General features: G+C 47.2%; 1 protein-coding gene across 1 annotated transcript; it reads right to left on the minus strand.

Moving 5' to 3' along the window:
* Positions 1-10,292: 10,292 nt before the first annotated feature.
* On the minus strand, positions 10,293-11,228 carry LOC144278840 (olfactory receptor 51G2-like). The gene has a single exon (XM_077840200.1). It carries the CDS (start codon positions 11,226-11,228, stop codon positions 10,293-10,295), a length of 936 nt encoding a protein of 311 aa, XP_077696326.1.
* Positions 11,229-16,686: the final 5,458 nt, after the last annotated feature.

The following is a 16,686-nucleotide window of genomic DNA, read 5'->3' on the forward strand; positions in this document are numbered from 1 at the left end:
ATTCGTAACACAGTGTAGACATAGGAAATAGAGATTTATTTCAAAGCAAAAATGAACATTACATATTCTTCGCCCAAGGAAGGCCTGCTGTGACAATTTGGGGACAAGAGGCTAATCAGCTGAATTTCAGCTATAAAGGGCCTTTTGGGCCTGATCCTTACTATCCTAGAGCTGCTTAAGCTCTGTCAGGGGATGTACAAGTAACAAGATGGAGGATTTGTGGATTAGCCCTGCAAGTCTCATGTGAGAAATTGAAAAAATTCTGTATATAGACTGCCTATTGGACTATGCCTTTTTCCATTAATTCCAGAAGGATTTCTACAAAATGGCAGCCTCACCATTTCTGTTTTGAAACTGACCTGTGAACTGGATTCATATCTGTATGTATAACAGTCTTTTACCACAATAACTCTCTTTCTTTTTGTTTTAAATAAATCTTAGATTTGTGAATAAGAATTGTCTGTAAGTGTGTATTTGACCTGGTGTATAATGTGTCTGATCTCTTGAGAGTAGTAGAACTTTATATTAGGATATAGATATTCAGGCCTGTCTGTAAAGGCCTGTACTCTAAGCATTTAGATGTATTCTTATCACTTGGCTAGTTCTAGACGTATAAAAGAAAGAATCAAAATCACTTTCTGCTGGTGTAAGGTGCTTCTCTTACTGTTACAGTCTGAGGCCCTGTTCTTAGGCTAAGGCCTTTGGCTAAGCAGCAGAGGCAGCCATAAACTGGGAAGCGACCAGTCACATCCTCACATTGCAGCCTAGTCACATTGAAAGAAGATGCTATTGGGCTGTTAGGATACAATCCTGTCCTGATAATGCCTATCGCCTCCAGAGAAAGGGAAGTGCCTGGAAGATGTAAAAGGAAACTTAGTTTGATAGCATCCTGTCTGGCAAGAAGTCACTTATCCATAGCTGGGATGTGAAATCCTCACTTCTGTATTGTTTTGTCATTATAGTTCCCACTTTGCTATTGTTTGTCTGTCTATTATAATCTCTGTCTGGTTCTGTGATTGTTTCTGTCTGCTGTATAATTAATTTTACTGGGTGTAAACTTATTAAGGTGGTGGGATATAATTGGTTACATAATCATGTTACAATATATTAGGATTGGTTAGTTACATTTCAGGAAAATGATTGGTTAAGGTATAGCTTAACTCAAGATAGCTATAACTCAAGTTCTACTATATAGTCTGCAGTCAATCAGGAAGTGAGTGGGGGTGTAGGGGGGGTGGGAACAGGGAAATGGGGGTGGGGAAATTGGAATCCTGTTTGGCTAAGGGCAGGAATGGGAACAAGGACACAGGTGTAAGGCTCTGTGGTGTCAAAGCTGGGAAGGGGGACACTAAGGAAGGAAACTGGAATCATGCTTGCTGGAAGTTCGCCCAATCAACATTGAATTGTTTGCACCTTTGGACTTCGGGTATTGTTCCTCTCTGTCATGCGAGAAGAACCAGGGAAGTAAGTGGGTGAAGGAATAAGCCCCCTAACACTTTCAGATGGCGAATAAGATTTTATATAACCCTTAATAAATGAACTTGGCTGTGTGGGTGGGAGCCAAAGGCTAGATTGCTTAAAGAGAACTGTATTTTGGCTTCTTGGGAACCAGGAAGGTATTATAGGAGCTGTTTGGTTACTGTTTTGGTGAATCAATTATAAGAATAAGCCACCAGTTTTGGGGATTGTCTGCCCTATTCCTTGCAGTTTGCCCTAATTGAGCATTCTCAGTATAGCCCCTCCAGTGACCATGGTCACAGTCTCCCAAAAGGAAAGCTTGTATTGTTCGCCCCCCAAAATCCCAGTTAGCAAAACTGCAGTCCTGTACCCTTAAAGCTTCTCCTTCTTGAATAAAGTATCCTGTTTTGTCCAGGGAATTAGGGTGTTCAGTGGAATACGTGTAACGAAGAAGGAGTTTTAAGGGAGGAAGACTACGTGTATGCATTCCGAAACTACTTAGCAGGTTGACTTGTAAATTCTCTGAAAACTCATTCTGCACTTAGAGAGTAAGTGTTGCCGTGTTGGCTAAGGCTACACCATGTTTCATAGATACAGAAATTGAATCCCTGCTCTAAGAGAAAACTTGACTCAACTTTAACTGTGGCTTCACTATTGATGCCACCATAATAAAATATAACTTTTCAGCATTTTTACCTTGCTCTTCATAGTAAATAATTGTGATTAATATTTACTTATTTGTTGAAGTCCTTCCTTAATATGCCCTTCATTAATGAAATCTGCATACCATGAAGCCTTCTGTTAATTTGTTCTGCACAGTCTGCCATATTCATCTTCATAGATTCAAAGGGCCTCTCTTGCTCACTCTCTCCCTCTCCTGAGAGTGCTGATTAGTGCCCAGTTTGGGTGCCTGTGTCGGAACTAGACATATCTCCAAGTTCTGGAGGCAGTGGGCCAGGTACCCAGGCCTGTTCCAGCTCCTTTGCAAGAGAGGGGGCATTTTTGTTCCAAAGTCGAGTTGGAAACCCTACAACTTTTAAACAGAGAGGGCTCCAAATCAAGCACTTCTTCTGATCACAAGGAGAGTATCTCATGGGGAGAGAAAGAAGAAAGACAGAAGATCTGTGGGGCCAGTGCCAAGATAGTGGGTGCCGGCCATGTCACAAGGAATACGGCAGCCAAGCACAAGGAGCAGCTGGGGAGAGCAAGGTGGGGAAATCTGCAAATGGCTCAGCACAGGGAGACATAACTAGAGAAGAGGCCATTGAAGGCTGGACTCAGAAGGTGGGATGTGAATCTGCTGGGAGGACAGATGCTGGGGAGAACGGTCCTGCCGCCTAGAGCCTGAGGGAGTGTGGCCACCACCAGAGCAGGTTCCTTACCTGCAGTTTCACCACAGAGCAGCCAGGGCCTGGACACTAGGCAGGGTCTGGTATGAAGAGAGTACCCTGGAGTGGGGACACCCTAGCCCCTGTCCTAGGGAATACCCTAGCCCCCATGATGAAACTGGGGGTTCAGCCTCCCAGGAATCCTGGGCCCAGCTGTGTCACCTTTACATGGACTCTGTCACACAGGAGAGTGGAAGGGGAGTCCTTGAGGTCAGGCAGGACTCTGGGTAAAGGGAGTGGAAGTGAGGATTCAGACTTTTCAGTTCGCCAATTCCACCAGGATAGTGCAGAAGCCAAGAAAGTTCCCCATAATAGCAGGACCATTCCCCCGCTTATATTGGGGAACTGGGACAAACTGATGGGATGGATTTTAGTGATGTGTAAAGAGATGTGTACCTTGTGAAACCTTCATATAAATGGTGAAAGTTGAAAGGTGTAACATTGGAGCACACTTTCTGCGTAAGGTGATTGTAACATCACTGCACGAGATGGCTTCCCAGAGACTGGAATCAGATAAATCCTTTTTTCTGCGCTATTTTCTTTTGAGGTTAGAGCAGTAAACCGGACACTGTTTATTTGGCATCTTGATGAATATTTCATAAGAAATGAAAACTTGGTCAAGCAATTGATTGCACAATTGATCAACAACCAGTATGAATCACTCCTTCCTCTCATATTCAGTGTTTACACACAATGAAGGCACCCACAGAAATAATTCTTCTGAGCAAAAATTCCATTGAATTTTCAAGCCTTCAGCATTAATGAAATTAATGGAAAATTTTAGTTTTGTTTTTTTCATTGTGCTCCAAAGAAAGATTCTGGAAATGGTAAATGCTGTTTCAAAGCTGCGACAATCCAAAGACCCAGATCTATAGGAAGCAACAGGATTACTTCCCAAAGCCACTGAACTTGTAGCTACACTTCAAAATGAGTTTAAAGAAGCCAAACATTCAGCAAGTAAATTGTCTAGAAAATGGGGCAGACAAATCAAGTCCGAAAAGAAGTGCTTGATGAATGCAGAAAGGCAGGAGAGCAGCTCATTTTGTGGCAGACCAGGGAGGAGAGGAGACCTGCTACCGGCAGCTCCGGGGGCGATGAGCTGAGAGAAGGCAGAGTCTCCCCATGAACAGAGGCAGAGTCTCCCCTGAGAGAAGGGAGGCGCTGCATGGACAGCCTGAAAGGAAATCATTCATCTCTCATATGAAAGCTGGACTTGATTGATCCCCTTTATTTGTTGTTTGGACTATCCCAGCAGGGGAAAGCCTTTGGATTGAGCTGGCCCCGGGTGGTTTGGCCATACCACAGAAAGAGGCAGTTGCTTCCCAAGAGAGTAGGAGAATGATCTTGCTACACGCAACCACCAGAAAGTGCCTTGGGGTGAGCAGACACCCTTCATGCTGCCTTACCCCAGATGGAGACCTTGGGACATTCGTAGGGCGGTGGTAGAAAGTGGCCCAGGGAGGGCCACCTTACATAGGTGGTGAGTAAAATAGGCCAATGGAGGCTAAACCTCCCCAGCCATGCAGCCCCTGACCCGCTGCCTTTGAGAGTGCGGACACCTGGGCCATGGTGACGTCACCTGTACTCTGCCCCAAGGACCCTTCTGCTTTTCTCCCATGGCTCTGCCCATGCTCCACCTCTTCCTGTCCCTGCTCCACCCTCCACTGAGGCCCCTGCCACCTGCCGCTTCTCACTGAGTGCCTCCTCTTCTCCTCCAAGAGACCCTGCCACCCACCGAATCTATCCCCTCCTCCAACCCTTGTGGCCCACCATCCACCACTCACTGACTCTCCTCCACGGACCCATGCTTGCCAATAGAAAGACTCCAGCCAGTTCTCCAAGATTCCCAGCTTAGGACCCCAGAGCTGTACCATCTTGCCCTGGTCAAAAGCCTGACCATTATAAGTTTATTACCCAGTCCGCCCTTCCCTCAATGTGGAGAGTGCAATGCACCAGCTCCTGCTCCTGAGCATATTTCCCCATATTCTTCACACAAAATACACTAGTTTAGATAAAAATATAAAAACAGATTTATTAACTACAGAAAGATATATTTTAAGTGATTATAAGTAGTAAGCTTAGAGATCAAACTTGATTACCTAAGAAATAGAAGTAAAAACACAATCTGAGTTTTATAAACTAGACAGGATATGAATTAAGCAGAGTATCACCCTGATAAATAATACAAGCAGGTCACAGATCTTCCATGCTCAGGCTGGAAATTCTCTTCAACCTGAGACCACCTCATGCAAGGGTCTGTAAATATCTGCCAAGTTACAAGCTAACACAGACAATTACTTCTGTTGGGTGGGGAAGGGATTGGCATCACAAATAAGTGAATAGTGCAAACACTAGGTTGGCAAAATATCCAGTTTAGTGTGCAAGTTACTTCAGCCATGCTCGTCTAACAGGTAATGGGTATAAATTACGTACAACCACTATAACAGTCCCCTTTCCTGCACCTCAGCTCTACTCTTTGCTGAAACATAGACCAATGGTTCTGTTCTCTCATGACTATTTGGAAAGTCTTCCACAGGCATTGCACAGGGATTGGGTTCATGACTCTGAATGTAAGTATTAGAAACAGCTTCTGGTCAGTTACCAGGGGACAGTATCATACACCTCTTCACTGAGCAAAGAGTTAGTAGTACAAACCCAGTGCAAACAGTCTGTGGAACACTTCTGAAATACTTTCTTAAGCAAGAGCCATTAAGCAGTAAAGTTACCACTACTCCTTCCTGTAGAGACTTCAACAACTCTGCTGCTGGCTTTTGATATACAGGCATGTCATGAAAGTTTGGTTTGTAATATTTGTATTACAATGAAAAGTTTTGGCAGAACATTTACACCTCTGTACTTAGGTACACACACATTAACCCATTCTTTCCCCTCTCAACTACTTTCATTGCTCATGGAGAGGGTGGGGGTTAGGATCTGACCAATGGGCTGACCAGCAGGTCTCTGTCCAGACAGGCAACACTCTCCAGATCCTTCGCTCTCTGAAATCAAGTTGTGGTTCTACCTCTTACTGCCAAGCTGCAGGAGGGGCCCAGAACTCCCTCGTCAAAGGGTGCTGTGCTGATGTCAGGCCTCATCACCAAGAGGTGTTGGGAAGAGTTCAGGTTCTCCACGCAGTGCCTCAGATCATCCTTAGGAGGCACACAGAGCTAAAATCTCTGTTAGACACTTCACTGTGGCCCCAATTACTGCATCGTCCAAGCCCCTCGCAATCTGTAACATATTTATCAGTACAACACCCCATGCTTTAAGGCAGTGCTGCTAAAACCACTGGTCAGATCTGAAGACCAGAAGGTAGCACTGTGATCACCAAGTCCAACCGCCTATATAGCACAGGCCAGAGACCTGCCCCACAATAAATCCTAGGGCAGAGCTGTTAGAACAACCTCCTGCTTTGATTTAACAATTGTCAGTGATGGAGAATCTACCACAGCCCTTGGTAAATTGTTTCAATGGTCAATTTCCATCACTGTTAAAAAATTACACCTTAGTTCCAATCTGAATTTGTCTGGCTTTAGCTTCCAGCCATTGGAGCAAGTTGTAAATTTCTCTGCTCGACTTAAGGGCCCATTGTTAAATGTTTGTTGCCATGTAGGTACTTACAGACTATGATTAAGTCACCCCTTAACCTTCTCTTCGTTAAGATAAATAGATTGAGCTCGTTAAGTCTATCACTGTAAGGCAGATTTTCTAATCCTTTCTATCATTCTCTGGGCTCTACTCTGAACCCCTCTCAAATTTATCATCTTCCTTCTTGAACTGTAGACACCAGAACTGGGCAGAGGATCCCAGCTGTGGTCGCACCAGGGCCAAATACAGAGGTAAAATGACCTCTCTGCCATTACTTGAGGTGCACTAGCTTTTTCATCTGTAGCAGTGCACTTGGAGCTCATGTTCAGCCAATTCTGGCCTCCGGGTCTTTTTCAGAATCACTGCTTCCCAGCACTGGGTCCCTCATCCGGTAAGGATGGCTGGCATCCCTTCTTCCTAGATACACACATTTACATTGAGCCGTATTAATGCACATATTGCTGAAACACCAAGTGTATTGCTCAAGGTCACAGAAGAGGTCTGTGGAAGAGCCTGGAACTGAAGCCAGTTCCTCTGAGTCCTGGGCTAGCACGTTAACCCCTGGACCATCCTTCCTCTCTGGGGCTAGTGACTGGGGAGGGGTCAGCTGGCAGCTCAGCATGCTGAGATTACCAGAAACTTGGAACTAAACTCGTGTGACATCACTAAACAAGAACCCAAGAACCATTCCTTTTATAGACAATAACACTGAGTCATGCTTGCAAACACCAGTCCAATGACTGTGCTGAGCTTCTTGGTATCCCCATGATGCTCCAAAAATCCCCTCAGAAATCCCACGAATCCCCTCAGAAATCCCTTCAGTGTCACCCCAAGCACCCCCATATCCACCAGAGAAACCAAGGTGCTGGAGTCATGGGGCTTCCCAGAAGCCAGCTGTCACAGCATGCCATGGTAAGAGGCCTTTTATAGACAACTGTCGGGGTGTTGCTCTGTGGAACCCTGACACAGCCCTGATCTTAGGTTCTCAGAGTATCTGAGCATCTTGAATGTATTTATCCTCTCGCCACTGCTGTGAGGCAGGGCAGGGCTGTTACCCACCTGTGCAGAGGCTCAGAGACAGCCAATCTCTTGCCCAAGGTCACACATCTCAAGGGACGTGTCAAACCCAGCTCTCTTGAGTCACAGATTCTCTGCTGTGCTAGCCCTGTGCTCTAGAACATGGAGATGACAAGGAGCCAGTTACAGAGGTTTGATTCTCTGGCCTGTTCTCCCCCTATCTCAGTGGAGTTTAGAGCAGCCTGGGGGCTGGGATGACCTCTGCCCATTGGTAATGGCTTTCAAGAGCACAGCCCACTCTGGCCAAGTCCCTGCAGATGGAAGCCACCCACGAGTGCCCCCTTGGGGCCTGAGGTAGCATAACAGGCACCCTGTCCTTCCCTCTAAGGTCCTTGCAATGACTTACTCTCAGCCTGGGATACTTGAAACAAGAGTCCCCTTTGTGAAGTCACATTTATGAGGTCTTCTTCAAAACACGGGCTCTCCTACCCTCCAGCCCCACCCTCCTTTTCTCAGGAACCCCAACAAACCCCGTGCACCATCCTGTTTGCTTGGGTTAGAGTTGGTTCAGACTTGCTGCACTCTCTGTTCCTCCCCAGAGGCCCTGTCCCCTGCCCCATCTATTCCCACTAGGCCCTTCCCACTGCTCCTCCACTTCCCAAGAGGCTCCGCCCCCAGCCAGGCCAGAGACAGGCCTTGGTAAGAGCTACCCTATGAGCTCAGGCGGCTGTGGGGATGCCTGAACTCTCTATGTTCTCTGGGGATGCATCCTGGGGGGAAGGGACACAGGCTGGGTGATTCTCTTGACCTCCACAGCCCCTTGCCCAGGGACGGTGGATGATCTTGGGCTCCTCACAGTGGCTCTGGCTCCCTGGGCAGCTCTTAACATAGCATGCCTCTAGCTTTTGGCCTGGAGAGGTGATGGAACCTGGGGTAATAAGGAGGAGCATGGGTTGAGTCACCAAAGGGAAGTGATGCCTGACCAACCTGATTGCCTCCTGTGATGAGATAACTGGCTCTGTGGATATGGGGAAAACTGTGGAAATGATATATCTGGACTTTAGCAAAGGTTTTGATAGGGTCTCCCAGAGTATTCTTGCCAGCAAGTTTAAAAAGTATGGATTGGATGAATGGACTATAAGGTGGATAGAAAGCTCAATGGGTAGTGATCAGTGGCTCGATGTCTAGTTGACAGCTGGTATCAAGCGGAGTGCCCCGGGGTCTGTTCTGAGGCCAGTTTTGTTCAACATCTTTATTAATGATCTGGATAATGGCATGAATTGAACCCTCAGCAAGTTTTCAGATGATACTAAGCTGGGGGGAGAGGTAGATATACTGGAGGGTAGGGATAGGATACAGAATGACCTAGACAAATTAGAGGATTGGGACAAAAGAAATCTGATGAGGCTCAACAAGGACAAGTGCAAAGTCCTGCACTTAGGACGGAAGAATCCCATGCACCGCTACAGACTAGAACCGAATGGCTAAGCAGCAGTTCTGCAGAAAAGGACCTGGGGATTACAGTGGATGAGAATCTGGATATGAGTCAGCAGTGTGCCCTTGTTGCCAAGAAGGCTAACAGCATATTGGGCTGCATTAGTAGGAGCAATGCCAGCAGATCGAGGGAAGTGATTATTCCCCTCTATTCGGCAATAGTGAGGCCACATCTGGAGTATTGCATCCAGTTTTAGGCCCCCCACTACAGAAAGGATGTGGACAAATTAGAGAGAGTCCAGTGGAGGGTAATGAAAATAATGAGGGGGCTGGAGCACATGACTTATGAGGAGAAGTTGAGGGAACTGGGCTTGTTTAGTCTGTGGAAGAGAAGAGTGAGGGGGGATTTGATAGCAGCCTTCAACTACCTGAAGGGGGGTTCCAAAGAGGATGGATCTAGACTGTTCGCAGTGGTGGCAGATGACAGAACAAGGAGTAATGGTCTCAAGTTGCAGTGGGGGAGGTCTAGGTTGGGTATGAGGAAACACTATTTCACTAGGAGGGGGTGAAGCACTGGCATGGGTTACCTAGGGAGGTGGTGGAATCTCCATCCTTAGAGGTTTTTAAGGTCGGGCTTGACAAAGTTCTGGCTGGGATGATTTAGTTGGAGTTGGTCCTGCTTTGAGCGGGGGATTGGACTAGATGACCTCCAATCCTAATCTTCTATGATTCTATGAGTCTTGGGAGAAGAGGAGCAGAGGGTGGGGCCACAAGGGGGAAGAGGAGGAGTAGGGGTGGGGTCTCAAGGTGGAATAAGAAGGCAGGTTCGGGGTTACAAGGGGATAGGGCTCCTGCCTGTGCCATGCTCTCCCCTTTTGAACAGATGGTCATCCCTTTGCTGGGATAGGAGCTGGACATGCCTCCCTGGCAAAGCTGCGGACTATTTCCACCCCTTTTCAAGCAGCTGGGGCAGCACAAATGGAGGGGATGAGGAGGGACTCTAGGCCAAAATCTCCTGACAGGACTCATGTGTGTCAGACCCTCACTCACACACGTAGCCCTGCTCTGCCTCGATGGGGAGTGGGCCCAGCAGGTGTGCAGTGTGCAGAGCCATTAATGGGAGTGAGGTTGCCTGAATGGCTTCTCCTGGGGCTCCTGCATTAATCATGTCTCTAACACAGCTCAGTCACAAGCACCTGGCTGAGGGCACAGGGGCCCCAGTGCACTGTCCTCCTTCACCAGCCCTTCTCCCATTGCTCCAGACCTTAGACCCTGTCTGAACCTCTCTACAGAGTGGAGATTGGTAGCTTATGTCATCTTTTATGTAAGGGTTCAGAATGGAACTGGAGGCCCATGTTTTTCATCTCTTGGGTTACCAGCGCTGAAGCTGGGTGAGGAGCTGATCCGTCACTGGAGGAACACCCTGATTATCTTGTCACGAAGGTGTCTACTTTTCACACTGTATACTATAGGGTTCATCAGAGGCGGGACGAGCAGGTAGACATAACCCAGAAGAATCTGCAGCAAGGGAGAAGATCCTTTCCCGAATCTGTGTATCACAGACAAGCTGATCTCAGGCGTGTAGAAGAGCAGAACGACACAGAGGTGGGAGACGCAGGTGTTCAGGGCCCTGAGGCACTCCACGTGGGATGCGATGCTCAGCACTGTCTTGAGGATCATCACATAAGAGAGGAAGATGAGCAGCGAGTCCAACCCCATAGTTAAGAATGTAACAGCCAAGCCATAGATGCTGTTGACTGTGATATCCGAACAAGCCATCTTCATGACCTCCTGGTGTATACAGTAAGAATGGGAGAGGACATTGGCTCGACAGTATCGGAACCGTTTTAAGAGAAAGGGGAGTGGGGCTGTTAGGGCAAACCGTACTAGGACAAACACAAGTCCCATCTTGGCTATTCTTGGCAGGGTTAAGATGGAAGCATATCTCAGTGGGTTACAGATTGCGACAAAGCGGTCAAAAGCCATCAGCAAGAGAACGGAGGATTCAATGCATTGAAATGAGTGGATGAAGAACAGCTGAGCAAAACAGGTATCAAGGCTGATCTCCCTAGAGTTAAACAAGTATATGCCCAGTATTGTCGGCAAGGTGGATATCAGTATGCCAAGGTCTGTGATGGCCAACATGGAAAGGAAAATGTACATGGGCTCATGGAGGCTTGGATCTGTTTTTGTAATGAACAGAATGACTGAATTTCCTACTATCGAAATAGCATACATAAAGCAGAAGGGGATAGAGATCCAGAGATGCACATCTTCCTGCCCAGGGATCCCGGTGAGAAGGAACATAGCAGATTTGAATTTGGTGTCATTGACAGCTGACATAATGGACTGGGCAGGTCCGAGGAGTTCTGAACTTTTCTTCCTGAAAGGAAAAAGAACAGGAGACTAGATAATATTTAACGAGACATCTTTCTGCTCTCCGTGCAAGTCTAGAGACTCCCAGACACTCAGGCAATATCAGCAAAAAACTAGTCTTGGATTTACAGCACCAATAGGAAGATTGGCACTGCCACACTGGATCAGACCTGCAGCCCATCTAACCCAGTATCCCGAGCCCCATACACAACGCTGCAGAAGAAGGTGGAAGAAGCCCTGTGTCATAAATATAATGGGAACTGTAACCACCTTTCTGTATACAGTGCTATAAAATCCCTCCTGGCCAGAGGAAAAGTCCATTTACCTGTAAAGGGTTAAGAAGCTCAGGTAACCTGGCTGGCACCTGACCCAAAATGGCCAAAGAGGGGACAACATACTTTCAAATCTGGAGGGGAGGAAAAGGCTTTTGTCTGTCTGTGTGATACCTTTGCCGGGAACAGATCAAGGATGCAAGCCCTCCAACTCCTTTGAAGTTAGTAAATAATCTAGCTAGAAAATGCGTTAGATTTTCTTTTGTTTTGGGGCTTGGAAAATTCATTGTGTTGGAGGGAATGTGTATTCCTGTTTTTGTGTCTTTTTGTAACTTAAGGTTTTGCCTAGAGGGATTCTCTATGTTTTGAATCTGATTACCCTGTAAAGTATTTACCATCCTGATTTTACAAAGGTGATTCTTTTACCTTTTCTTTAAATAAAATTCTGCTTTTACGAACCTAATTGATTTTTCATTGTTCTGAAGATCCAAGGGTTTGGGTGTGCGTTCACCTGTACCAATTGGTGAGGATATTATTATCAAACCTTCCCCAGGAAAGGGGGTGAAGGGGTTGGGGGAATATTTTGGGGGAATAGAACTCCAAGTGGTCCTTTCCCTGTTCTTTGTCTAAATCACTTGGTGGTGGCAGCATACTGTTCAAGAAGAAGGTGGAATTTGTGCCTTGGGAAAGCTTTTAACCTAAGCTGGTAAAAATAAGCTTAGGGGTCTTTCATGTGGGTCCCCACATCTGTACCCTAGAGTTCAGAGTGGGGAGGGAACCCTGACACCCTGCAATAGGAAGCTATGAGAAAACCCTTCTCCCAGGGAAAGTTTTCCCCCTACACCCACTAGTTAGACATATTTTGTCGTGTAAATCAGGAAGGTTCATAGCCCATGAAAGCCTTTTTTTAAAAAAAGCCTCATTACTCTAATTTGATTTTCTGGTTACCCATATAAACATCCAGTCCCTCTTTGAATCCTGCTAAATTCTTGGCCCCATGGGTATCTTCTGGCTGCGAGTTCTGCAGCGTACTTGAACACTGTGATTTTATATGATATGATTTCTCAGGTTAGAGCTGGACTTAAAATGTAGCGTATGTAAACAGAGTCTGAAAGAACTCTCCCCTGACAGCCAGCTGGGAGGAAGAGAGACTTCAGGAGCAAACCGTTCTTACATGAACACTCCTACTCTGCCTAGATGTCCAGCAAATAGAGCTCAAAGTGTTCAACTTTGGATGGTGTACAAATCACTTTAGTACTGAATGCAGGGATAGTAAAATGCTGTTACCAATATTGTTGTCTTTATTGTATAAGTAAAGGGGAGCAGAAGTGTCCTTAACCTGTCCCAGATGAGGGGGTTACCCTCAGGTGAATAGACATTGTTAAGCTTGGGGCTTAAATGCCAGAGCCCTGTGAAAGTAAGAGGCGTGGGGACAGGTGTTCCAGGTAGGAGTTATGGACTCTCCCGAAGGGTCCCCATTGTGGTTTAACCTTTTCCTGCCCATTGTTCAAAGATAGAACTGAATAGGCTTTATTAGGAACCTTTGTTACTTTAAGTGCTTAAATGAGATCTGAAATCACTTGTGGAGGGCCAGCATTTCTGCCCAACCTGCCAATACCTAACAGACTGACCTGCAGAGGTCACAGCAGAAAGGCCGGTGGCAGCAGAAGGTAACTGACAGTCAACCAGATGGATCAGAGCAGAATGACTGGCTGGCAGGGTGGCCACTAGAGAGGAGCCGTGGCTGACGGGGTGGCCAGCCTGAGCAAGTGCTCAGATTGCAGAGCAAGTAAGGTGACTTCTTCCCTGGCTGGGAGGTGAACTCACATAGTTGCACCTCTCAACCCTGGGTCCTCACTGACCAAGGACAATCGCAGTGAGTGGGGTTGGGTGAGGCAGCAGAGAGGGGCATGATAAAGGAAATTCTGGTTGTAGAACTGAAGAGCATGAGGCAGAAGTCACTGCCCCAAGCACTCTGGGGTGGGTGTCCTGGTCACAGTTTTAGGATTATGAATCCTGCTTGTGGAATTTCCCCTAATTAATGACAGTTGACTTCTCTCCTATCATTAAAAGTTTCTTTTCTAATCTCAGACTGTACCTCCCAGAGGCGCCCAGGAGTGGTGTGTAATTTCCCAGGTTGCTTGGGCCTCTTCTTTGTTGTACTGCTGAAAAGGAACTCCTAATTACAGAACCCAGCCCTGGTTGCTGCCAGCTCCATCTGGCGGAAGGATTACATGTAGGTCATCTGGACTTGTTCAGAACTTGAAAAGGTCACAGTGTCACAGCCCCCAGTCAATCAGTTCTCAGCAAACTAAACTCTAGTAGCTCCCCTGTCCCTGGGTTAATAGCTGACTGGTTCTCCTCAGGTTCTGTTCTGTCAGTCTGTAGCCTGTATCCGGAATGGTAACAGGCATTGGGATCAGCATAGAAAATATACATTCCCTGAGCTCTCACTGTCTCATACATAGTAACCTTAGCACCTGTTATTCAGGCATGATGCTGGTTTTCAGGAAGTGCATTTAAAAGTCAAATGCATGGGGGGAACTTCATTTTCCACATGAAAGTAGTCTATTGCTCTCTGACTGCCTGTGTCCTATATTCATAAAATCTGTAGCAACCTGGAAAGGGATTCGGACAGACATGGAACTAAGCTGGCATAATGAATTTGTATGCTAAACCTTGTTCTTGACATGTTTACATTATGGCTATCTTGGTTAACTATTTTGATATTTATGTTATGGCTATATTGGGTGAAACCAGTTTGGCTCTTCTTAATTTAATAGCAGGATTCTGGAAAACAAGCAGGAAGAGAAGCAACAGCTGAAGAAAAGCCATTGCTCAGTAAGCACTTCAGGGAGGCTGAGAGAAAACACTAGAGCTACAAGCAGGGAATTGCCTGATCCCGGGCTCCAGCCATGTTACACAGGTTGTTTTGCCAGTTCTGGAAGTCTGTCCAGAGTTCTGGCAGTTGTTGCTCAGAAGCTCTTCAGACTGTCAGGCACAGAAACTGCTGGGGAAGTCAGAAAGCCTTCGGACTGCCTGGGTGCTCATCAGAGAGGGAGTGCTTGGGGTCAGAGAAATGTACAGACTTTTTTTTTTTAAACCTTCTTATTCTCCCATATTACACTTTATTCCTACTGTTCAGATTAAACAATATTTTGGTTCAATAATGTTGTCTGCTCACTTGACTCACCACTAGTCACAGCCTCCCTGAGGGAAGAACCAGAGTTTCCAAACCCACTCGGACCTGCTTGGCAAGCACAGTCGACCCGCAGTGTGTTGTAGCCCAGGGCTCCGTCTGAGGGTGGGAGGTTTGCGAGATTCCACCCCATGAGAGGGCAGGGTCCGAGGCCTGACATCTGGCACTCAGAGACCAGAGAGGGGGAAGAGATGCCAGTAGCCTTGTAATTCTGAGGGATCTCTACAGGGCAGAAAGGCTGGAGCCCTCAGCCAATCAGGAGATAGAAATATGCCTCATCGGACCTGTTACCACAGATCAATGCAGCTCGGAATTCCTGCGTTCACAATTAAACCAAAAATTAAAACCTTTGAAAATGCATTTGCCGATGAAATTTCCAGGAACAAATAAACATGAGGGGATTTCGGAACTCGTCACTGATATTCCGTGGGGTCTCCTCTCACTCGGCCCAGGGCAGGATCGGGCCCAGAGCTCATGGCACCTCTAGAAATGGGACCCCTTGAGAAATCCTGACTCGGGGCATCGGGGTCCTAACGTTCCGAGCTCGCTTTGATTTTCAGGTTTCTGTGTAGCTTGAATAACTCACTGGGGAGCATGGGCAGCTGTAGCCAAGGGGTTCCCTAGCTCCCTAGTGCTCCGGCCAGTGGCGTAGCTAGGGGGGAGCGGGGCAGCGGCCGCTCTCCCACTGAGCACAAGTGGTGCCTTTTTAATTTTTTGATGCCTTATTAATTTTTAGTCACCGTGGGGCCTAAAGCAACTTCCCGCCCCCCCCTCAGCTCCACCTGCTGCTGTGCGGGGGAAGCTGCTGGCCGGGGGTGCACGGGCTGGAGCCCGGGGAGAAGGCGGCGGCTCCCGGTCTTCAGCCGCATTTCGGCGCCAGGTCCTTTAGACACAAGCAAGTGAAGGACCTGCCACCGAAGACCCGGAGCGCCGCCCGGAGAGTACAAGCGGGTGCCACCTTTTTTTATGTCCGCTTCCCCTGTTCGCTCCACCTGGCTATGCCACTGCATCCAGCCCTGTCACTGAGTCACCCTGAGAGCCCAACTGAATTCACTGCTGCTGCACAGAACATCTGCCCATGGAAACAGCTTCCAGCCTTTCCCCTTCACTTCGCATTTTAAAGATACTAAAACCTGCCAACATACCCAGTTCCTGCTAGGCGTGGAGCTGCTGACACCAGAGGTCTTCACCCTAAAGGACAAGGAGTCACTGGAGAGGTTGCAGGGGCAGCAGGCTGTATCTGTTGAGATAGGGAGGCAAGTGTCTTTATGAAGCATGCCGGCACAGTCCCTTGGGGGAACCTCAGCTGCTTGGCTTAGTGTGCACCAGCTTTAACCCCTGTAACGGCCAATGGCAAACTGCAGGAGACCAATCACAGGGGACGTGTGGTGATGCTGCCCAACTATTCTGCAACACAAGCCCTGCTGCAGGCTCTTCTCCTGGAATCCGGGCTTGTCATCATTGTTCTGTATGGTTCTGATTAGTCACATGGCTACATCAGGGGTGGCTGAATGGTAACAATGAAGCTGTCACAGCTGTGGTCTTGCTGAAATAGCATAAAATAGCATAAAAATAATATAGGACCAGATTTCTCCCCAGTAGCCCCCTTTCCTGCATTACAAACCCAGGGTGCAGGCCAGTGAAGGGAGATTCCACAAGGCTCCCTACATGGAAATTTCCCTTGGATCATTCCGGTCGGGGAGAACCCTTCCCTTCTCCATGAGGAAATTTCCATGTAGGGTGCCTTGTGCAATCTCCCTTCCCTGCCCTGCACGCTGGTTTTGTAATGCAGGAAAGAGGGCTGCCGGGGAGAAATTGGGTCAAATATTGACCCCTTCAAAGAACTCCAGTGGATTGGTGAGGCATGATTTCCTTTTGCATAAGCCATGTTGATTCTTCGCCAACAATTTATTTTCATCTATGTGTTTAACATTTTCTTATTTACTATAGTTTC

This window comes from Eretmochelys imbricata, chromosome 1, assembly GCF_965152235.1.
Source record: "Eretmochelys imbricata isolate rEreImb1 chromosome 1, rEreImb1.hap1, whole genome shotgun sequence".
NCBI lineage: Eukaryota > Metazoa > Chordata > Testudines > Cheloniidae > Eretmochelys > Eretmochelys imbricata.

Bases quoted from the DNA above. Each gene is read 5' to 3' on its own strand.
- LOC144278840 (XM_077840200.1), bottom strand. From the start codon at position 11,228: ATGTCAGCTGTCAATGACACCAAATTCAAATCTGCTATGTTCCTTCTC.